Below are 24,650 nucleotides of genomic sequence, written 5' to 3'. Positions count from 1 at the left end.
CCTGTCGTCAGGTGTATGCCCGCCCTCTATCAAACCAAGGTTTTAGAGGGCGAGGACTGGTCAATGATGAAGCATGACACCAGGTGGTGTGTGAGACCAGTCCGTTACTTTTTTTGAGATGTCGACACTCACAATATAACTCAAACCTTATAGTGGTTATCACTTTAGGAGCAGCTCTTTTGTGTTTAAACAAAAAATACCCAAACTCGCATCCCAGTCCATTGTCATTTTGCCCACCATTCCATTTTAGTGTGATCAGCATATGCAAATCAGTCTTGACCCTACTCCAAATTGGAACAGTCCAGTCTGAACAGACAGGCCGGGTCCTCCCCGAACGGGAACACCAGCAGTCAAAGACCAATTTAGCTGTGATGTGGGCTTGTCAGGCGAGTGCTGCTAGGTTCCTGTGGCACAGTAAGCACGGGGCACGCGTTCGAGCATATCCATTGCACTTAGGGCGTCGCACTGAAGAATACTAAAATGTGTGATGGATAGAAGGCCTGAATTAATATCAGCCACTGGTAATTACTCAGGGCTACATCCTACTCCATCATTATGTTGCACACTGTGCCCCGTCAGTTTGGGCCCAGTCATATGCAAATCAGTCTTGACCCTGCTCCAATAGAAATAGTCCAGGCCGTCACACTAGATCCTCCCTTAACCAGAACACAAGCAAGACAAGATCAATGTCACCCTGATTGGGGTTGTGCAGTCTTGGTTCCAGTGGCACGGGACCCAACGTGTTCCGCAAAGGGGCATAAAAAAGAAAAGAAAACCTTTTCCCTTATTGCCGAACTCCCATTCTCCAACAAACAAGGGCTGGCGGGTCATGGCATCCCTGCCCTGCACCCTTCTATGTGTTTTAAAAGATATTTTCAGGACTCGGGGACATCTTGCAATGGTGGCCCCAGTACTTTTCTTCATCTCGCAGCCGCCTATCAGATGGCTCGGTCCCGCAAGACTCTCACCGGTCCAACCAATCACAATTCATATTTTGCTGCTCTTGTTTTTGGGAGTTCTGCTGGTGTTGCACGGGACTCCTGCAGCAACAGATAGCTCTAAATGTTGAACCTTAATTTCTCTAAAACAGGTAAAACGAATTACAACAATCCCCCGAAGCATGCACTCTGAGTGACGATCCAGCTTTCCTGCCAGACTTGGTGTGATTCTGTTCAGCTGTTCTGGCTGTATTGTTGCCTAATTTTCCTATGTAAAATGCATGGGGGGGGAAGTGTTCTGGGACCCCCCCCCCCATTTATCTCGACCGTGCTTGATGGATCACCCCAAAACTTTCCAGGAGAAGCTCAGGTGGATGACCTTTTTTGTATGGCAAGTTTTGGGAAGATTTGTCAAACAGCTCCAAATGTATTAGCAAAACAAAAAACCTATGGAAACTCTGACTCATATGTAACTACACAGTGGCAACCAACAGTGTCTAATATGTTTATATATAGCTGTCTGTCTTTTACTGAAACCTGAGGAAATGGCCTGATCCTATGTGCAGATGGTATTTCACATACCAGTTTGCGTGCCCAAAGTTCCCTCGGGACGGGCCTGTTCCAATATTGTTCTATGTGCATGAGTGATGCTATCGCACTTTCCTTCCTCACATGACATGTATAACACTGCATGTGTCTTATTGCAGGACTATTTTGACAAGTTTAATCAATAAAGCGCCCAAGGACCTGGTGCTGGTGGTTGGTAGTGGCGTGAGTGCAGCCGCAGCTCCTGGCATCGATGCCCTCAACTGCTTCCGGTGCCTTCTCTTGGCCATCCTCGACGCCGCGGTGAACCTGCTGGTGCTGCACCCGAAAACTGTCCGGCTTTACATCAAGAAAGTGAGGAGAGGAACGGACCTGCTGGCGGTGGCCAATGAACTCATTCGAGAATTGTCGCCGGTGAGTGGTAGTGCTGGCAACGAGGGATAAAGGGTGACCGGGAACCCAAAGCTGCCCTGCCTCGGACCAGCCCCTGGGGAGCACTGCCTGGCCCGGGAGGCTGTAACTCCTGCTTGCTGCTTTTCTTACTGGGGGCTCCAGTAGCAAAACCGGCTCCCACTGATGCAAAACTGGCCCCACCGCTGCAAAACTGGCCCCACCGCTGCAAAACTGGCCCCACCGCTGCAAAACTGGCCCCACCGCTGCAAAACTGGCTCCATGCTTCCAGTCTCCTGCGGAAGCGCCCGGTGCCCGCTACGGCCAGTCCGGCCCTGGTGGATGCTACCAAATGTACTTGAATGAATCACTCTCCTGCTGCAATGTTTTAATCAGTCAGGCTAGTAGAGATGGATTTTTCTTGAGTGTGTCAACTCATCCAGCTTTCATCACACCTAGGGTCTTTTTACAGATTGCACTGTACGTACAGGTGGGGTGCAAACTCTAACAAGCATTGGCATAGCCAATAGGTCTCGCCTTTGGGACCTTATAAGTGTTTAGCCATGCAACAGTTGATGTTCTTGCACCAAGGATATTGTGCTGCAGAACTAAATACTTATAAGGTCCCAAAAGCGAGACCTATTGGCTATGCCAATGCTTGTTTCACACCTGTATTTGGATTTGAACATTTGTAGAGTGCATTATACCCAAGTGTGTCAACGTGCTAGCTGAGTGCAAGAGCTACTACAGCAAGACCTACACTGTAGGGAGAAAAGCCAGGTTTTCAAGTGCTCACGAAAAGCAGCATGGGAGGAAAGACTTGAAATGTAGTTGGGAAGGGTATTCCACTTTGGATCGAAACTGGATTGGCAGATTCGCCTGAACTTTCAGATTTGGCAGGCAGCTTCCAAAGCTTTAGGCTGTTATGTTATAAAAAGGTTTTTGGGACACCTATGAGAGAGTTCATGTTTTAGACTTCCATCCTGACTAACAATGAATATGGTGCACCCCTACAATTTTCGCATCACTACCATCCTCATTCTCTCTTCCTCTGGCTCCGTCTCAAATCTCTTTCTCTCTTTGATTTCTTTATAGACTTGACAGCATTGTCTGTATGGGGCTCTCTCTAGGTAGCGTCTTTACAGGTTCTCATGCATCCACAGAACACTGCAGTTTGGGGTCATTAGGTTATTACAACTTAAACATTGTTCTCTTCCACCAGTGGTACCCCTGAGTAGCACAGAGCTTGCGGATCTTTTTTGGGGCTCCATTTTAAAGTTGCTGGAGGTTGTTAAAAGCTGAAGGTCTGTTGGAAAGAGTGGTAGAAAGATTGGCAATTTATCTGGGCTGCCACCATCCTTGGACAAAAAGTCTGTTTTCAGGGACTCTATTCTCATGCAGGTCACCAAAGGAGCTAGCTAGCCATGGTCAAAAACTAATTCTTGAGCTGTTTTTGTGGAGACCTTTTTGGGAATATAAATGAGAGGACAAGGGTAACTAAGCCCAGTCTAAACGGCACAATGTGATTCCAAAAGTCTACGAACTCACTTGCTCAAAGTGAGCGTATATACAAGCAAAATGAGAGGAAGGAAAAACTGGGCGGAAGAGAAGACAAAATAAAAACCTGATGGGGAGAATACAGAGCAGGTTAAAAACAGTAAAACTAAACCCCCCAAAAATAGACTCATCCATAAAAACCTTGCCCATCAAGTGCCCTGATTTCATAGAACAAATGCAAAAGTGGTGCTGGTCGTCAGCGGAATAAACCATACATTTCCGGAAGGTAGAAAAGTTGGGAAATCCAGAATGGGGCGACCTGGGTTAACCCAACCTAATTTCCCTGCTCATGACTGACTTACAGGAGTAGACCTAATTAAAAGAGGAACAGATGTTAACTACGCAATTTACAATGAAGTGGACCTGTGCTCCAGATGTTTTTCATAGTCCACTAATGACAATACCAAACACCAAGAGTCCTATGATTACAGTGCTTGTTCCCTGAAACTGTGTGGAGGTGTAAGAGGAACAAAGACATTATGACTGCTCAGACGTGCCTTGCAAAACCTTGCGATTCTTTATCCTTGTCATCTGGTAAAGGCGTGCTTCCGTCCACCCACTTCCTGCCACAGGCCGTGGCAGGATTTGGGCTTTTGTAGTTGGGCCCAGTAAAGGAGGGGGGTCAGGCTGAGCAATGCCAGTTAACATCATGGTGACCGGGATAGTATTGCGAGCAGGGTGGGTTGTGGGTAATGAGTGCACAATGGTACTGACCCCCACACTATGGCACTGCTATCATTACACTGCATCTCGGCTGACCCACCCCACCTCTGACTCTTGCTGCTGCACAGGTACCCACACGTGTACCCACCGCCACCGACCATAGTACTGCGTTAGGTGCTTAACGATGACCTTGCCTCAGGACATCTTCTACTCTGTATCCACAGCATTGACTAGTTGCTAAGTGGTTAAACAGCTATGAGAGTCACTTCATTTTTTTATGTTACAATCATCCAACCTTCTAGAATACCAATGGTCGGCTCCAATGTTACGGGGTTATAAAATAGTGATTAAGACTGAATGGATAAAAATATCGATGCAACGGATACATCTAGCTATGAAGGTGTATCCAATGTATTTCTTGCAAAAAATTGGATGCAAAAAAAACTCTAAAACATGTCACCCACCTCATCAACCTTTCCAAGCACAGAAAGGCGTCATGAAGATGGACAAACATTATACCAGTCTCCTGTTCCTGCTCGAGCTCTGCTTAACCACCAAGCACTGTTTCATAGATTAGAAACATGCATGGTCTGCTTGGACCAGGTGCTGCAGTGGTTCATCTATTACCTTGTTAACCATCACAAATTACTCCAGATGAGAAGATCAAGATCCAAGAAGCTTCTCGTCTCCTCCTGAATGCCCCAACTTTCCACCCTGTCCGCTATCATCTTCAATCACTACATGGAAAACACTTGATACCCTACTCTCAGCCAGGAGCGTCAAGGCCCGTCCACACATCGAAAGCTTACACCTCTACCTCAAAATCTCTACCGATCACCACACCCAGCAACTCAAAGCCTACCATAGCCTCACTTAGAATTCTGGGTCCAGTGCCCACCTAAAACCCAACCTAATAAAGAGAGAAATCTCCCTTATTGCACACTGCAACAACACAAGTTTTGGCTGGTTCTCCAAAACAAAATTTGGCAGCGTGGACCCCAGCCGACCTCCAATGCAGAATCTCTCAAATTCTGCCCTGATGGTGAACCCTACGGCACAGAAAATATCATCAAGAAAACTGAAACAATATAATACAAGTTCTCACACCTGAAAAAAGTTAAACGTTTTGCCGCAGAAAATGAACTCAGTCCAAGCCTTAGTCATCCTTCAGCTAAAATGGAGGCAATTCCTGGTTCTTTGGTCTCCCTGACACAGCTCACAGCACAACACTGACCCCTGTCGAAAGTCATCCTGCACACTGCTGCATATCTCAGACAAGGCTTGGAGAAGTATCCTTTCACATCAACCTCAAAGGAATTACACTGACTACAGCTGCAAGTGTGCATCATCTCCAGGACCAGCTGCACCAAAAACAGGGCCAACAGAATCAGCACACCTGTGTACCTGGTGAAAGAATGCCCACCTGAGTGCTATGCAACAATACTGGGAATGATCAAAACTCCAAGATCCGAAACAATACCTCCGACAATAACAACATTGCCTCAATCCTTTTCAATTTACAAAGGAACCTAGGGGCATATGTAGCAAACGATTTTGTATTCGCAAACGCTGCGATTCGCAAAAAAAACAGTGTTTGCGAATACAAAATCGCAAAACGCGATGAATGAGTCATTTTCACATCGCATCATTAAGGAATCGTTAATTTTGCAATTCCTTAATTTTGCGCAAGCATTTAAGGAATCGCAATTTGCGATTCCTTAAATGCTATGTAACAAGCACCCAAGTTGTGTGATTTCTCCTTAAGAAATCGCAAATTACCACCAACTTCAAGTTGGTGGTAATTTGCGATTTCTTTGAAAAATGCACTTTTAGGCATTTTTCAAAGTGCCATGTGGCGCACATACATGCCCTTAGGGCATGTATGTGCGCCATATGCGCACACATGCTCATTTCAGGGGTGCATCAGCGTGTCCTTATGACACCCTTGCACCCTTGAAATTATTCTCAATTTGCGATTCTCTAATTGCGATTCGCAAATTGAGAATGACTTCCCATTCATTCCTATGTGCCACCTGGCCCATAGGAATGAATGGGAAGGTATTCCTTAATTGCGATTTCGCAATTTGCTAATTGCAATTAAGGAATAACAAGAAATCGCAAAATATTTGCGAATTATTAAATACATCCCGTTTTGCGATTCTCAAATAGCGATTCTCAAAATATTGCTATTTGAGAATCGCAATAACAGATTTTGATACATATGCCCCCTACTTCTCAAAATGATTGGAATCACCTCACTCAAATACTTTGCCTTTTGAAATGGATGTTTTATCATATCCCTAGCCCTATGGCCCTGTTTAGAGCCCCCAAACCCTCTAGATAACATGTCACTTTACAATTGTATCTACATACGTACCAAGTATGACCTGTGAAAGCAGCCGCTAATTTTGTTAATGGGGAAGCAATTATCTTTTTTAGCGACTGCTCTAATTACATCTTTAGTTGAGAATTAAATTAGATGGCAGGTGACCTCGTCACTGCCTCGGCATCACCTCCCCTCAGTCCTCATGGCTTCATTGTACATCCTCCTCGTGGAAGCAAAGAAGCCTTTTGGAAAGGATGTGCCTGGCCACCATGAGCTGCCATCAGAAGGATGCGAGAACTGGAGCCCAGTTCATGAAATATGTTGCACTGCTAGCATGTGGGCGTTTTGGAAGGTAAAAATATACCAGAACAGGGACATCTTAAGGATTTTGGGGGCCCTGGGCCAAATGTATTTTGGGGGCCCCTGTTCTGCAGAACCTTGAACGTATGGTCCAATTTCATCTCTTTCATGCCCTCTTAGGCAGGTCACTGGCAGTGCACTGGCCCACTGGTCCAAATTCTAAATGTGTTGGACATCTAATATTTTGGGATAGTGACCTGTGTTTTCAATATTGTAACACGGCAGCAGCTCATTAATATTACTGCAAATAATCTCTGTGACATATGAATATGTGAGGTCCTGTTTTGTCTAAAAAGCTTTTTTTATGGATGTTGCATGCAACATAAACACAACATTTCTGTGCAAAATGTCTGTGATAGATTCTCACACATCACCCACATAAAAAATAAAGGAAAACGGAATTTGAAACAATCTGTTTAAAAATGATGAAGGTTATCAGGGCAAAATACTCTGCAGAACAGAGCTGGCTCTATCAGGGGTCCCCCTGAAAGGGTGGGGCCCTGGGCTAAAGCCCACTTTGCCCATGCCTCAAAACGTCTCTTCCAGAATTAACCTACGTCGAGAACACATTAACAGCTATCTCCACATCAGCCCATTCGAGCTATTTAAGTGAATTTTTACACATAGATTTATTTTAGGGCGAGTTTTATACAGCGCGAACTAGACCCAAAGGTATCAGAGCGCTTTACATGAGTACCAGTTACTTGTTAAAATATACATATTTATATTTATCGATAACAAAAGTTTATTTCGCTTATTTTTTTCTGATGGGAACTTTAGTTAAAGAGAAATCTAGTCTAATCGCAAAAAGAAACAGGCTGAAATTTTAGAACTTAGCAAACAGGTGGGCAACTGAGCCCATTCTGGTCTACGCGGGCAAACGTTACAAAACAGTGAGAAATAACTGATCTCTACAAATCTGTCACAATGGTTAAACCCTAAAGCGCCGACTGACAAACCTATAAAATCCCATGTGCGGAAACAGAAAAGAACACACAGCGTGAAAAGGAAGCTTGCAATGCAATAGCAACCTTGCCTATGAAGTCATTCCCAAGCGACAACGAACGCTCTGTATTGAATCTATTGTCGACGATTCAGAAACACATTTGAGACAATCTTCTGCCACCCTTGCCTTAACTCACTGATAAAGAGGGAGTAAATCTGCTGAACTGAGGTTTGCGAAAACGAGATGCTTGATAGAGTAAAAGCGAGAGCAAGTGAATTAGACAGAGAGAGACTGCATAGTTAGAAACCCGAAATTTGATGAAAAACGAATGCATGGAAAAACAATTAAGTGAAAGGTGAGCAGGATAAAGGAGTACTTTGCGTTTACTTTCCCTTCTTTGAAGTTTTCTAGCACCTAAAATCGCCTGCCAGCCAACACTTCATAAAAGCAAACAAATTAATGTTTTATACATTGACCACTTAAATCAACAAGCATTGGCGGCGCGGCTCACTGAGAACATCAAAGCGGCCGAAAGCGGAGAAAGGAGGGATGAGTGCAAGCCTAGGTGACAAGAAGGGCTGGGCGAGAAGGGAGGGGGGAATGCCAGCAGCAGAGGAGCCTGATTAAAGCTGACGGAAAGGGAGGGGGAGAAGGGAGGAGGGAGTGCGAGCAGCAGCTGTGCACGTGCACGCCATCGTGCACTCAAGCTTCAGGCCTCCAAAATCATGTGGGTAGCACTTTGAAAACCCATATACTAAATGCTCTCCGAGCAGCGCATGCACGCTGGCTCAGCAAGACCTAAAAACAAAATTTACGCCGCAATAAGCTAACACCTCATCAGTACCATGCAATTATGAGCTACTCCCTCAGATTGGGGAATAACTGTTTGGATGTGATTTTACTGTGTGGAATCCTGCATGGCTTCCCCTGTCCCTGTTCTGGGGGGTAACTAACACGCACATTTACCACCTGCTGAGAGCTGGTGATGAATCTGAGCGAGGGGGCAAGTGCTGCGCGGAGGTGGGTGGAGGGGGGTTAGGAGGGTCGGAAGGGAATGGGCAAAAATTGCCCCTCATTAAACACTTAGGCATGGACAGGGCTGAGGCTTGCTGCTGTTTCAGCCAAAGCCACATGCGATATTACTGACCAGAACGCTGACGTTGGGTCCGGTGTTCGTGATGCAGGAACACTGGGCAAACCGGCATCCCGCCCAGCAAGACCGATCCTCGCGACTCGTCACGAAGACGTCAGTGTCTTATCATGGGTTGCCCGTTAATCCTGTTCCCCCCAGGTGCTAAGCTCTTTTTTGATGTTTGGGGAACAGTTCACTTCAGCATTTCGTACCTTTCTGGCACAAAAGCTATCCCGGCGACAGTTGTGTCCTTTTTTCACATGTTAGGGACTATAAACGTACCCCTTGTTTGTGGATTCCCCTGAAGTGAAACCCAGAAATTAGCCAAAATATGGCAACATTTTCATATTTTTTTTTAAAAGGGGAAAATACTATAGTACTGAACAAGAAGGCACCTTTTCCCTAAAAAGTGCATCCCCTAATGGTTTGCTGTGCAAAGATCACCATAGTCCCAGTTTTCACGAACAAGCAAAGTTGTAAAAAAGATTTTTTTTAAATATTTTGCTAAATGGTAATTGATTCTTCCTATTATTAGGGGAGGTGTCAACCTATGTGCCGTTTGAAGTGGGACCAGGTGTGAAACCTATGGGTGAACTATACATTTCAAAATTCAAAAAGGGGTCCTTCATGTAGGTCTCTGATAAGGTTAAGAAACTAATTGTTGAAATTAAAGAATAATGAAAATAAGTAGGCAATATAGCAGTTGGTGACACCATTTTCATCTGTGCTTTTTTGCCCCGATGGCTGATTTACAAGATAGTATACTGTGACATCTGTCAGAACCTTCTAGCTGCAGAAATACATAGTGTTTGCTGATTGTCCAAAAACATGCAATGCGCAGGGCCGACAAGCTGCAGTTAACCATTTGATTTCTATGTGTACGGGTCATGCAGCATTTCATATAGTAAAATCTAATGAATGAAAACTCGCTCTCGTAATGCATGTTGTGCCTTATTACATCACGGTTGTAAAATTTTGCAGCATGGTTTTGCTAATGAAGTTCTTCACCATAGTCTGCTTCCTGGGTGTTAATGAAGTCTCTGGCTCTTCACCATAGTGTATGGCCTGGGTGTTATTGAAGTCGCCGGCTCTTCACCATAGTGTATGGCCTGGGTTTTATTGAAGTCTCCGGCTCTTCACCATAGTGTAAGGCCTGGGTGTTATTGAAGTCGCCGGCTCTTCACCATAGTGTATGGCCTGGGTGTTATTGAAGTCTCCGGCTCTTCACCATAGTGTGCGGCCTGGATGTTATTGAAGTCTCCGGGTCTTCACCATAGTCTGCTTCCTGGGTGTTAATGAAGTCTCTGGCTCTTCACCATAGTGTATGGCCTGGGTTTTATTGAAGTCTCCGGCTCTTCACCATAGTGTATGGCCTGGGTGTTATTGAAGTCTCCGGCTCTTCACCATAGTGTGCGGTCTGGATGCTATTGAAGTCTCCGGGTCTTCACCATAGTCTGCTTCCTGGGTGTTATTGAAGTCTCTGGCTCTTCACCATAGTGTATGGCCTGGGTGTTATTGAAGTCGCCGGCTCTTCACCATAGTGTATGGCCTGGGTTTTATTGAAGTCTCTGGCTCTTCACCATAGTGTATGGCCTGGGTTTTATTGAAGTCTCTGGCTCTTCATCATAGTGTATAGCCTGGTTTTTATTGAAGTCTCCGGCTCTTCATCATAGTGTGCGGCATGGGTGTTTTTGAAGTCTCTGGGTCTTCACAATAGTCTGCGGCCTGGGTGTTAATGAAGTCTCCGGCTCTTCACCATAGTGTGCGGCCTGGGTTTTATTGAAGTCTCCGGCTCTTCATCATAGTGTATAGCCTGGTTTTTATTGAAGTCTCCGGCTCTTCACCATAGTGTATGGCCTGGGTGTTATTGAAGTCTCCGGGTCTTCACCATAGTCTGCTTCCTGGGTGTTATTGAAGTCTCCGTCTCTTCACCATAGTGTGCGGCCTGGGTTTTATTGAAGTCTCCGGCTCTTCATCATAGTGTATAGCCTGGGTTTAATTGAAGTCTCTGGCTCTTCATCATAGTGTGCGGCCTGGGTGCTATTGAAGCCTCTGTCTCTTAACTATAGTGTGCAGCCTGGGTTTTATTGAAGTCTCCAGCTCTTCACCATAGTGTATGGCCTGGGTTTTATTGAAGTCTCCGGCTCTTCATCCTAGTGTATGGCCTGGGTTTTATTGAAGTCTCCGGCTCTTCACCATAGTGTATGGCCTGGGTGTTATTGAAGTCTCTGGCTCTTCACCATAGTGTATGGCCTGGGTTTTATTGAAGTCTCCGGCACTTCACCATAGTGTATGGCCTGGGTTTTATTGAAGTCTCCGGCTCTTCACCATAGTGTATGGCCTGGGTTTTATTGAAGTCTCCGGCTCTTCATCATAGTGTGCGGCCTGGGTGTTATTGAAGTCTCCGGGTCTTCACCATAGTCTGCGGCCTGGGTGTTATTGAAGTCTCCGGCTCTTCACCATAGTGTGCGGCCTGGGTGCTATTGAAGCCTCCGTCTCTTAACTATAGTGTGCGGCCTGGGTGCTATTGAAGTCTCCAGCTCTTTACCATAGTGTATGCCCTGGGTTTTAATTAAGTCTCCAGCTCTTCACCATAGTGTAAGGCCTGGGTTTTATTGAAGTCTCTGGCTCTTCATCATAGTGTGCGGCCTGGGTGTTATTGAAGTCTCCGGGTCTTCACCATAGTCTGCGGCCTGGGTGTTATTCGAGTCTCCGGCTCTTCATCATAGTGTGCGGCCTGGGTGTTATTGAAGTCTCCGGCTCTTCACCATAGTGTATGACCTGGGATTTATTGAAGTCTCTGGCTCTTCACCATAGTGTATGGCCTGGGTTTTATTGAAGTCTCCGGCTCTTCACCATAGTGTATGGCCTGGGTTTTATTGAAGTCTCCGGCTCTTCATCATAGTGTATGGCCTGGGTGTTATTGAAGTCTCTGACTCTTTACCATAGTGTTCAGCCTAGTGTTATTGAAGTCTTTGGTGAGACCATTAATTTGGATGGTGACAAACATTGAAACGTCGATTTAACGTTGATGACTTCAGCTGTCGATGACTGACCGATAAGTGCAAGATGGACAGGATGTTTGTCTTTGATTTAAGCACTGAGTTGCACTGAGTATCTCGATTGGGGGGTTTTATACTGAACTGGTGGGAGAGACTTTGAAGAGTGTACGGGGCATGCATTTCTGACATAGACATTAAGTTGCATTGAGCATCCCCTATGGGTGGGATTGGCATCGAACTAGGGCGTGAGAGACTGCGAAGAGCGGTCGGCTGATGAAAGTCATAATTTCAATCACCAATCAAATGTCAGTGGGCTAATTGGAAGACATATGCAATGCCCTTAATTTTCCCATAAAGGTGTTTCACGTTCGTGTTTAAAGATGTTATGCAAATGTCTAATTATTATCTTGATATTAGAACAATTGGGCAGCATAGACTCCAAGCTAAGTGGTGTGAAATATGTTAATTGCAGGCAGTCTGAGGTAAAGATTACACAGAGAGTGTGCAAGCCTGTGGTTATCGGGCAATGAAACAATTCTCTGTCCATCTAACATTTAACGAGCATTGTCTACGTGAAAATGCAAAAATACAATATCTGCTCCCATCAGGTGTGCAGATTGGGGTAGAGTCCCCGCCATTGGAATTTGGGATGTTTTTCCCATTTGACCATGACTGTTCACACCTGACTCGTTGGATTGCATCACTGCATACATTAATAATCATTTATTATAAAAAGGTACATCTTGTCTACCACCATATGGAGGTTTTAAATTTAAAACCCACTTTTCTGTACAGGTGGCCTCATCTTACCCTATTTGAATTTCAAATTTAATGTTACTACTTTATCTGGATGATGGGTAAGTCTGCCTTGAATCTAAACGTCTACAAAGACTACATATACATCTCTCTGCTCTATTTCATCTCTATAGCTAGTTGGGTCGCTCACTATGATGTGGGGATTTTTATTTTCACAATTGGTTGAAGAATGTAACATTAGGAGTGGCACATTATATGGCCATCCTTTGGTTGAGTTTGCCTTAACATCTCCTATTGTGAACTAATTTTTAAAGTATTTTTTAATGTTTTATAAAAACCTTTATTTATGTCGGTCTGGAACACAGCTATTCAGCCGACATCCCGGAGGTTCGGCAGCCAATTAAGTACAACACATGGAAGTGTCCACAGCTCTGGTACCAGAAAAACAAAGGTTCCTTTTTTTTAAAACAACCTGAAAGTAAATAACACAAGCAAGGCAGTACACACAATGAACTCGAGCCAGTTCCCGAGCCTTTAAAGTATTTTTAATCGTTGTATTATGATATGCCTCCTTTTAAAAACAAAATATATGTATGTTGTATTTTATATATGGATTGTGAAAATACTTTTATTTATGTGTTCCTATATGTTTTATTTATAGCCCTGAGGAAGTTCAAGTCAGTTGAACGAAACGCGTTGGCTATTTGGCTGTTTTGATGAATTAAATAAGGGAATGCAAAAAAACATTTCAAGACTATTGGACTGTGAACTCTTGACTGTTTGGGTGCAACTTTCGATATAGTGTGTGTCGTGTAGTGCCTATATTACCCATACAGGACCTGCGTGTTCCGGATAACATAAACTGTGGGTTTGGCAGCAGACTGACTCTGAGCCCTCCTACCGAGAAATGTTAGCCTGTTTGCATTAGCTATCTCACAATGCCACTAGTGTCTCCTCTTATCGGGGAGAGAATAGTTTCTGGCAACCTTAGAACATGACAACCCTGATCCTCAGGATCGTGGAAACAATGTACTACTTTTCCCTAAGTCACTCGGGCTCACTTTTTCGGTCTCAGAGAGTTACACAGAAGAAACAGTCGGGCGTGTTAAAATAAGTATTTATTGCACAGTTGTTCTTCTAGTGTAAAATAGATGTGCTGCAACAACCGTTAGACAGTAGCAGATATATATGATTAGCAGTACAGTGAATATGAAAGGATAGTACTGTTCTACCATCTTGCAATAAGCATGAATAAATACATGAATATAAAATGCAGGATAAAAGTTAGCATAATCCTACGATGCCTATCTAGAAGTACCTAAGTGTACCTAGCATATGAATAGGTGTGTAGCCAAGAATCCCTCTAGGATTTAGTCGAACCCTACCTGAAGAATGAGAATGTAGGCGCCCGTCCTTGTATCGAATTGGACACCCTGCGAGGGATGTTTAGACCACTGTCAGCTGGAGTGTCTGCATGCAGGAGCCTCAGCGTCTCTGGTCAGTGTGTCGGCCTGGAAGTCTTGGTTCCTTCTAACTAACACTAGCAAGAGGTGTATTTATACAAAAAGTAGTGAGGGTTTCTTTGTCCCTTGTCTCATGTATTAGGCATTGTTGGATTTGAGGATGACGTATGGGATGAACCTTGTACGTGGATATGGTGGGGTAGGTGGTGTAGCCCCTGCCTGGTTTCCAAGAACCCTCATGAATATTCATTCATACTTTATGAGTCCATTAATGAAGTTATAGGACGCAATTGTTCAGGAAAAAACCCTCCTTCTGCACCCAGGACTAGAACTAGGTAAAGGTTCAATCCTAAAGGCTTGTTACTGTGTAGTTTAAGAGAGGTAATGTAGGTGAAGGTGTATGATATTACCCGGGCCTTTATTAGGGTACCTATATGAAACATAACACCCGCTCCTCTTCCGAACAGTCAATAATGATAAAAATGCTAATTAACTACTCGTTTTATTTGGTAGTAGCGCATAGAAATATCAGTGAGTTTCATAAAAACATCATTTCTTTTAAAATAACATTTAAAAACAGTCTAATAGGGGGAAAAAATGTATTTGAAAGTTCAAATTTGGAAATGTTACTCTAAGCCAAAGTCCTAATCGAGTCCATTTATATAAGTCGAATCACTATAAGCAATAGAAGGCCATGCTTTCTCAGTAAATGTGTCAATTTGAGGAAGTGTTCCAATTTAGACAACTTTTGAAACAAAAGGGAAAATGCCGAATTCTTTCCCAGAACACGATGAGCCAATTATAGATTAAGTGCCCTGGCTGGGAGACACAATATTGCTGTCGCTCGCCGCTACAGACGACGGTCCCTGTAACACCTCGCAGCGTACGTCAATGGAGCACAGATGATACTCAGAACTGCCAAAAGCTGGTGTTGAGGCAGCTGGTGCTGTAGTCTATACCTGAGTGCTAGTGGTGGAGGTGTTGCTCAACCCAGTTATAGTGAAAGGCACCAGCAGGTTCTCGAGGAATGCAGCCATCAGTATAGGAATATGCTGGGGACACTGCCGAGCATGGGACCTCAAAGGCTCCAGCCTGGTATTCAAGTCCGCAGGCGTGTCCGATGCAAGTGTCAGACAGAGATCCAACACGCACTCTTCACCGCAAAACAGGCATCGAAGGACAGGTAAGATGCAGTCCATCCAGACTGGTCTAAATGATGGGATCCAAGAGGTGCTCAGTTTCCATAGGCGAGGTGTGCCCAGATGCTGTGCCATGCGTTCACGGTATTTACGCTCCAGGAGCGCTTTTGCCATCTCGTTGGTGATTAGGCCGTCCATTGCGTAGCAGAAAAATGACAATCAGGACTCCTGCTATAGAGAACAGGATCAGTGGAAGACCTCCAAAGATGCTTCCCAATACGGAGTGTATAAAGTTTGGAATACCTCCGAGGATTGTCTGAAAGGTGCTTAGAAATCCTGACCCTATGGTCTTAAATGGGTGTACAATACCACTCATATTAGACATATTAAAGATACTACCCAACATTTCTGCGAAATGAATGGGGCAGTTTGTACGTATAAGTGCCTGGGTCTCAGTCGAGGTCCTTGCAATTTGAAGATCAAAGGTCTCTCGAGAGGAGGTTAAGGGTACGGTTTGCAGTAAAAGCATGGCTTTCCGTCTGCTCAAAGTATTAAACTGTAAAAAGGAAACATTCAATGAAGGCCATATCGGCGCCTTCCTGACTGTACTTGTTGGGTGAAACAATACTTGCATACAACAAGTAACCATGGAGTTCACAGTGACCAGACAGGCAATGCCCGGAAGCATCCCACAGCAACCTTGATCGTTCAACATCAAGTAACTCTCATTTGAGAGCAGCTAGAATACCGGTGTAATCACAGCTGCTGGAGTCCCTTTCATGTGGCAGGATAAGTTTGCTATTGAACCAAACGATTATGGATATCAAATGGTTTTTCATCCGCAACTGTGCCTTCACAATCAAGATCAGGTACCCACATTCTTGCCCCAAATAGGACCTCATATGGAGTGACACCCCCTAGAGAACCTCTTTGCTGGTTATTGAGTGCTCACTGTACCCCATATAAGGGATTGACCCAACTACCGCCCTTGCCTAATACCCTAGCTGTTAAAGATTGCTTTAGGTCACAATCGAATTTCCCTCAGGATGGTACGGAGAGGAGTACCGTAATGCTATGCCCATACTTTCCATGGCCTCTTTGTAAGCCCGAGAGCTGAACGCCGGGCCACGGTCAGAATGTAACGTGCCAACTGCGTCTGTCCCTATAAAGATTCGCAAATCTTTCATAACAGTTCGAGCTCCAGCCAAGCGGTGAGGCCATACCCATGGGAATCTTGAGCAGGAATCCACTGCAACTACGATATACTTGTAAGCCCCATTTGATTGTAAGGGGCCACAGTGGTCCATATACACACCTACATGAGGTTTGTCAGATATTAGTAACGGTGTCTGCGCCGGGCGTGTTATGGTGGAGCCTTTCGTCTGTTGGCAGATGTCACATTTCAAGACATAGCCTTTAGTTTGTTTTGTTAGACCTGGCCACCAATAGCGCTGTTTCAGTAATGAAATAGTCACTGTAACACCTGTATGTGCAGAGCCCAAACCCTCGTGTGCAGCAATAATTAAACCTTGCCTACAATCCATATTTGGTATTACTCTCTCCCCCACTCCAGGAATCTGAGCATATGGAATGTTGTTTGCATCTAACTTTTAGGAGTACTTGAGTGGAAATTCCTCCTTACTGCTGAGCTGCCTTTGTGCAAAGCAATAACAGCCCCCATAATCTCACCGTCTATTCTCGTTTTTGAACGAGTGATTATAGCTACAGAAGCCCTGTGTACAGCCCTCTTCCCGGCTTCAACAACAAATAAATTCCCTTCAACATGAACGCCATCACGTTGATGACTCAGTTAATTTTTCAACTCAACTACCTGTTCGCATAGCATTTTATGCTTAATTGTGCCACCTTTTGCATCTTTAAACCCGTTTTGTTCCCACTGATGTAAATATTCATTGAATGATTGCACACAGTAAAAAGAATCACACACAATTAGTGTGGGGAATTCATGATCCGTATTTACAAGTGCCAGTATCAGTCCTTTAACTTTGCCAACTGTGCCATGCAATCTCCTAGAGATTGCGTTTTGGTGCAACTTGGATGGAACTTTCCATCCTGCATGCGACCTTTAAAGATAACAATATATCGCAGCATGTGCTGTTTACTCCCTATTGCCGGTTGAGCAGATCCGTCAGTGTAAATAATATATTCATACTGATCTAGAGGCAATATTTCATTTGGTAGAGGATATTCTTGTTCGTTCTGCAGAAATGCTGTGTTTTTAGACTTGGATCAAATCTGTATTCAACACCAGTTGCACTAAGAGAATTAGCCCATTGTATCCATCTCGGATGTAAGGCTTTTGCGTTTGGAATATTAGCCTTTGTAACAGCTTCTAAAGCTGGTACCGGGGTGACGACGATTATGCGTTTCCCCTGAGCCAGTGCTCTTTCTCTTGCTACAGGGGTCTGAACTGCTGTCAGGGTTTTTCAGTTGAAGTGAAACGCATTTCTGCACTTTTGTACAGGTGTGATTTGTAAGCGATCGGTACGGTTTCGCCTTCATTGAAAGTTAAATAAGTGGACCCGCATTGACACGCTATTACACGGACCACAAAGTTGCATACGTTTATGCATGTCTGTAAGTGTTTGGAAGCTATCATGTCTTCTTGTGGTGAACGTAGGATATTTGTGTGTTCCTGTGTCCAATGTCTAACTGAAAAGTCAGGTCTTAATAAATCGTAGAAAGGTTTACTCTTTCTGCGTAATCCAAAATGTATGTTCTGCCGAAATTTAGGAATCCCAGTATTGATTGCAGATTTTTTTAATGATTAAGGTGGTTGAAGCAGCACACACTTTTCTAAAGCGTTAGCTGCCAGACTTTTCCTTTCACTTAAAGCTCATATCCTAAAAACAGGACATTGAGGTGGGCTATTATCGATTTCTTAAAATTAAATTTGGAGCCCTCAGAGGCGAAGCCCATAATTATGGTGCTCACCCTGGTCAAGCGTCTTTTTAAGTCATCGTCCGTCAGATAAATATCATTCACATAGGAGAATGCTTCCTCATCAAAATTTTGTAGTAACTCAGTTACTCTTGCTGAAAATACCCCCGGGCTGTTCTTATACCCGTGGGGGAGGCAACAAAATTGTTGCTGGGACCCCAACGCTGAGAATGCGGTCAAATACCTGCTTTCAGGAGCTATATTTTGGCAGCAAAATTCATTTGAGATATCAAGTTTGGTTTTGTATTTTTCCGCACAATGTTATTCATTAATGCGGCACTGTGTGCATTTTGGACAGCGACTGTCTTTGTGCAAGTGTTTAGATGTCTGTAATCTAAAACTAGACAATATAAGTTGTCAGGTTTCATGACAGGAAACAAAGGATTGTTCATTGGTGAGGTACATGTTTCAATGACTCCTTGATGTTCAAGTTGATCTAAGATCTCCTTGACTTGTTTTTTAGCTTCTTGCTTTATTGGGTATTGCCTCTGTGCATTTGGTGAAACTTTTAACGGGATCACGTGGTGGGTTGAATCCTCATGCCATCCGGCGTGATTTTTGTATAATGCTGGAGCTAGGGCAACTGCCCACTCCTGTGCATATGCATGTTGAAGATGTATGGGAACGAGGTCGGGCAATGCTGGAAAAATTACTGTTTATTCCCTAGGACACTCCATAACGAATGCCGGCGACCAATCTTGTTCAGCTAATAGGATATCATAACCAGATGACATATTTTTCCAAAATAGACCTTTAACTTTCCTGGGCTTGTCCCTCTCCATTTGGAGTGTTATTTCGTGTAACGTATGTGGGACGCTCACCCTTGTATCTGGTGTTTACACCGTGATGTTATCATTCAAGTCCGCTGTCACCAGAAATTCAATCAGGTTCTGGCAAGCTATTGTTACTTCTACCGCACTGCCTAGCATCGTCAGAGCCCATTCCCCGTTCAGAAGTTGCGTCCTCAGAATTCTGGGCATGTCTAATCTTCAGGCCTGCAACTTTCTTCTTCTTAAACTGAGGTTTTGATTTTGGCTTTTCTTCTTTTTTGGAAGTATAGTCTTGAGCGTGCTGCTTGTCCCTGGACTTTGTACGCTCTTCCTTGTGTCCTAACTGTCATTCAATCAATCAGGTGTTTGTTAAGCGCGACTACTCACCCGTAAGGGTCTCAATGTGCTGGGGGGTAGGAGGGTCGCAGGTTCCAGTCCATCAAGGAGGGGGTCTGTCGAAGAGCCATGTTTTGAGGTTTCTTGCGAAGATGGGGGGCAATGCTATTTGTCTGAGGTGGAGCGGAAGGTCGTTCCAGGCTCTGGACGTGTGGAAGGAGAAGGAGCGTCTGTTCAGGTATGCTGGTCCGGTGTCGTGGAGGGCCTTGTGAGCGTGGGTTAGCATCTTGAAGGTGACTCTAGCTTTGATGGGGAGCCAGTGGAGTGTGTGCAGGTGATGGGAGATGTGGCAGTTTCTTGGCAGGTTGCGGACCAGTCTTGCAGCGGCGTTTTGGATGTTCTGTAGCTTGCGGGTGAGGTTTTTGTTTATTCCAGTATAGAGGGCGTTGCCGTAGTCGAGCCTGCTGGTGACCAGGGCGTGAGTGACGGTCTTTCTGTGTTCGAGGGGGATCTACTTGAAGGTCTTACGTAGGAGGCAGGGGGTGTGGAAGCAGGAGGACGAGACGGAGTTGATCTGGCGGTCCATTTTGAGCTCTGAGTCCAGGATGATTCCCAGGTTGCGTGCGTGGTCCATGGGGGGGGCGGGCTTCCGAGGGCGGGGGGCCACCAGGTGTCATTCCAGGTGTCGGGGTTTGGGCCCATGATGAGTACTTCAGTTTTGTTGGTGTTTAGTTGTAGGCAGCTGTTGTTCATCCATTTTGCGACGGCTTCCATGCCTTCTCGAAAGTTGTGTCTGGCGGTGTTGGGTTCGTTGGACAGGGAGAGGATGAGTTGGGTGTCGTCTGCGTATGACATAATGTTGAGTCCGTAGGTTGTGATGATGGGGGCGAGTGGGGCCATGTAGACGTTGAAGAGCGTAGGGCTGAGGGAGGACCCCTGGGGGACTCTGCAGGTGGTAGGTGTAGGGTCCGAGAGGAAAGGGGGGAGTCTGACCCGCTGCATTGTGCCGGAGAGGAAGGAGAGGATCCAGTCGAGGCCCTTGTCTTGGATCCCTGTGTCGTGGAGTCTGCGTATAGGGTGCGGTGAGAGACTGTGTCGAATGCCGCTGAGAGGTCTCTCATAGTTTTTCGATGAACCCTGAAAGGAACGAGAGGAACGTGTATCAGTATCCTGATACCTGTCAGGTTTCCTAATATTATCCCTATTCCTAATGTTGTACCTCTTTTCAGAGGGCTCCTGTGGAGGAGATCTACCTTGGGATTGAGATCTCTTTTCTCTGTTATTTTGTTGTTTCTTATTATCCCACTTTTTAGAAGAAGCAGGTGTCTGCTTAGAAGTATCCTTATCAGGACTGCCTATCAGTTGTGGTTTTAAAGCTTTCTCACCCAAACTGTCTCTGCCTAATTCTGCATGTGCAGTTTCAATTATTTTGGGCAGTTCGTGTTGTTGTTCTAACGGACTGAAATCCCTTAGGCGTTGGCGGATTGCCACTGATGCTGCTTCCCCTTTAATATTAGCTAGTATTAGGGCTGATGCCTGGTCATAGTTATTTAGTAACTTCATCCCTAAGTTTAGGGCAGGTTCTGCTCTGTAGTCGTTCTGTATTTGTCCTAATACATCCGTTATCACTGCTAATGAAGGAATACCATGTGTCCTGGTCATAGTTATTTAGTAACTTCATCCCTAAGTTCAGAGCAGGCTCTGCGCCGTACTTGTTCTGTATTTGTCTTAATACATCCGGTATCACTGCTAATGATGGGATACCATGAGTCCAGGTATAAATGGCAGCAAAGACTGTACCCCAAGTGGTACAATCCTCTACCTGTGGTGTTATCCCCATGGGTAAGCAGATTGTTAGCATTCTGTGTTTTTCATACCGGGTAGTATTCGGGAATACCGCCTCAAGCTGAGTTATTTTCTGAGCTACCCAGAATGGCATTTGTTCTCGTTTCGTGGGCATTTTGCTCATTACCGTGGGTAATGTTTGTGGAGTTATTTTTAGTTGCTGTTCCCTGAGATTGAGTTCCATTTGCTGCAACTGTTGCTGGTTGGACTGTGGAATTCCTCATGATGAATTGCGTCAGGTTTCTATAGACTTTAATTAAATCCTTGTGTTGTAAGAGTAACTCTGCCTGTGGCATTGTTTTAATGTCAGGATGTGGTGTGTGGGCCGCTAATATCGGCCATGTTGCCCCCTCTCCTCCGAGCAGGCCTAATATTACTCTGTTTCTTATATGGGGTTGGGCACCTTTAAACCAGTATAAATGTTCCTGGTACGTGAGACGAACCTCTATGTCCTCGAACGGACCATATTCCACTGGTGCATCTCCTTCTGTATAGTAGTGAAATGTCTGTGTTCTCGCATCTGCTGCTGGGAATGTAACCCACGAATAAAATACCTCTGTTATGATTGATTTGTGTGCCTCACTCACGAAAGCTACTAAACCACCCCTAGCTGATAAACCATTTTCTAGTAGTTTAAGGGTGATAGTATATCTGAATTTAGGTGCAATTTGAATTGCGTTTAAATCCTCTTCTCCGGCTGAGATTTGTAGATCTGCTACATTATTTTCGCCCTCAGTAATTTTTTTAAAGAAGAAGTTTGTTCAAGGGAACTAAGATAAGGTTTTATTGCACAATTTTAGGAACACTATGTCCTTCAAGCTTGAATAACCAATAGCTAATAAATAGGTTTTTTAGCCTGCTCAGCTATGGCGGAGTTTGTGTCCTACCCACTCCAGACATCTCGGTTTTTTTGTGAGTAGGGGTCTCTGAGAATAGCACGACTGAACTACTCAGATTCTACTGTTAAATAAGTACCCAACCACAGTTGGCATCACCATGTCGTGTAGTTCCTATATTACCCAAACAGGACCTGCGCGTTCAGGATAACATAAACTGTTGGTTTTGCGGCAGGCAGACTGACTCTGAGTACCCCCACCGAGAAATGTTAGCCTGTTTGTATTAGCTAGCTCACAGTGCCACTAGTGTCTCCTCTTATCGGGGAGAGAATCCTTTCTGGCAACCTCAGAACATGACAACCCTGATCCCTCAGGATCGTGGAAACAATGCACTACTTTTCGCTCAGTCACTCGTGCTCACTTTTTCGTCTCAAAGAGTTACACAGAAGAAAAAGTTAGGGGTGTTACAATAAGTATTTATTGCACAGTTGTTCTTCTAGTGTATAATAGATGTGCTGCAACAACCATTAGATAGTAGCAGATATATATGATTAGCCGTTCAGTGAATATGAAAGGATAGTACAGTTCTACCATCTTGCAATAAGCATGAATAAATACATGAATATAAAATGCAGGATAAAAGTGTGTGCACTCCTTCGATGCCTATCTAGATGTACCTAAGTGTATGTAGCACATGAATATGTGTGTAGCCAAGAATCCCTCGAGGATTTAGTCGAACCACATAACCTGAAGTATAAGAATGTAGGAGCCTGTCCTGGTCTCGAATTGGACACCCTGCGAGGGATTTTTAGACCACTGTCAGCTGGAACGTTTGCATGCAGGAGCCTCAGCGTCTCTGGCCAGTGTGTTGGCCTGGAAGTCTCGGTTCCCTCTCCCAACCCTAGCAAGAGGTGCTGTATTTATACAAAAAGTATCTAGGATTTCTTTGTCCCTTGTCTCATGTATTAGCCATTGTTGGATTTGAAAATTACGTATGGAATGAACCTTGTATGTGGATATGGTGGGGTAGGTGGTATAGCCCCTGCCTGGTTTCCAAGAACCCTCATTCATACTGTATAAGTCCATTGATGAAGTTATTGGACGCTATTGTTCAGGAAAAATCCTCCTTCTGCACCCAGGACTAGAACTAGGTAAAGGTTCAGTCCTAAAGGCTCGTTACTGTGTAGTATAAGGGAGGTAATGTAGGTGAAGGTGTATGATATTACCCGGACCTATATTAGGGTACCTATGTGAAACATAACATGTGTTTCTACTTATTGTCTGCTGAAGCAGCAGTACCAACCAGCGGCTGGTACTGAGGAAGGAGTGCACTAACTTCGTATTTATGGACCTTTGTGGGAGGTGCGGCTTGGAGTGTCCGCCAGTGTTCTTAGTCTCTCAGTCACATCGATGAGGCTACACAAAGCCACTGTGCATGGCTGTGCATGGCCTCATAGATATGGAGTAAGACAAGGAGGCGTTCCATGTGCGTTGCTCTGGGAGTTCCCACTCAACACCCATGGATTTTGATGCTGCCCTAGACTTACAACATCATGTAAACCTGGGGCGGTGCCAAAACTTTACGCCTCCTCAGAGCAGGCGTAATGAGGAGAAATGCTCACATTTCTTCTAGTTTTTTCCTCTTTCCATTCTGCAGCAAACATAGAACGAGGAAAATGCCTCTTGTGATTGTTTTTGTGTAGGAAGGTGCCCCCTCTGCGCAAAAACAATCATGCCAACAACACAGGCACCCTGGCACCATAGTGCAAGGGTGTCTGCGTTGGCGCTCAGCTGTAAATTGTGCACCAGCTGAAAGGAATGCACCGTATCTTGTAAATACAGTGCATTCCTGCTGTTTTGATTGGCATAGGGTAGTTCAGCAAAATGACTTGTGGCGCTGCCCTATGCCAATTATTTGTAAACGGGGCCCGTAGTCTATAGAACTAAGTGGCTGTGTTTGTATTTAAGAATTCTTTTAGGTCATTGTAGCAACCAAGCTGAAAAAAGGAGTTTAGTATTACGTGCTTACGGCTGCCTCTTTGGAGGTTGGTTAAGCTGCCAAAGAAGGCAAGTCGTGCACTTTCAGACTTTTTCAATACGATGGAGATTGAAGGTGGCATAGTTTGAATCGTTGTTGGATAAATCTTGGAGGATCCATTTATTTCTTTTAGAATGTCCTCATGTGCAAACCAGCACTTGCATGCAAAGTTGAAGAGAGAGGCCAGGTATAAGCCGCTCACCGGTATTGGGTTCAAATCCAGGCAAAGATTTACCTGTGGATTGGAGGACCTTAGGTTGAGTCAGAGCTCTACGCTGCACATAAGGATTGTGTCGAGATTATTGATCTGTTTGGCTGGAAGTGCCTCCAAGGGATATAAAAGAGGCGGAAGGAGTTTGACGTTCAAGGCCAGAAGCAAAGGCATGATTGTTCGTGTGCCGTTGTGACAACGTGACACAGGTAGTTGCGAGCGGCATCTATTTGATGTTTGCCAATCTGCCAAGCTATATGCTTCCCCTTTTTGCCAAATGCCAACTTTATTTTGTTTTTGAGGCGTTGATGAATAACCCGTTGGCAGGATTGAATAGATTCAGGTTTGTTAGTTGGCTCTGTAGGTCGGAAGATGTTAAGGAAAAGATCACCAGATTGTCAGCGTACGCAAGATAAGTATTTGGTTGGCTGCCCA

At 44.6% G+C, this 24,650-nt stretch overlaps 1 protein-coding gene across 1 annotated transcript in view; it reads left to right on the top strand.

Annotated features, from left to right (window-relative positions):
* LOC146813449 (protein FAM118A-like) overlaps positions 1 to 24,650 on the top strand; it is a 374,336-nt gene that overhangs the window by 64,867 nt on the left and 284,819 nt on the right. The window contains exon 3 of the mRNA XM_085614763.1: positions 1,646 to 1,898. Coding sequence (XP_085470889.1) covers positions 1,646 to 1,898 — 253 coding nt within the window. The remainder of the gene's footprint in view (positions 1 to 1,645; positions 1,899 to 24,650) is intronic.

The sequence above is a fragment of the Triturus cristatus genome, chromosome 7, assembly GCF_964204655.1.
Source record: "Triturus cristatus chromosome 7, aTriCri1.1, whole genome shotgun sequence".
Lineage (NCBI taxonomy): Eukaryota > Metazoa > Chordata > Amphibia > Caudata > Salamandridae > Triturus > Triturus cristatus.
The sequence above is the reverse complement of the archived record's forward strand: the minus strand, read 5'-3'. Positions and strand labels throughout refer to the sequence as shown.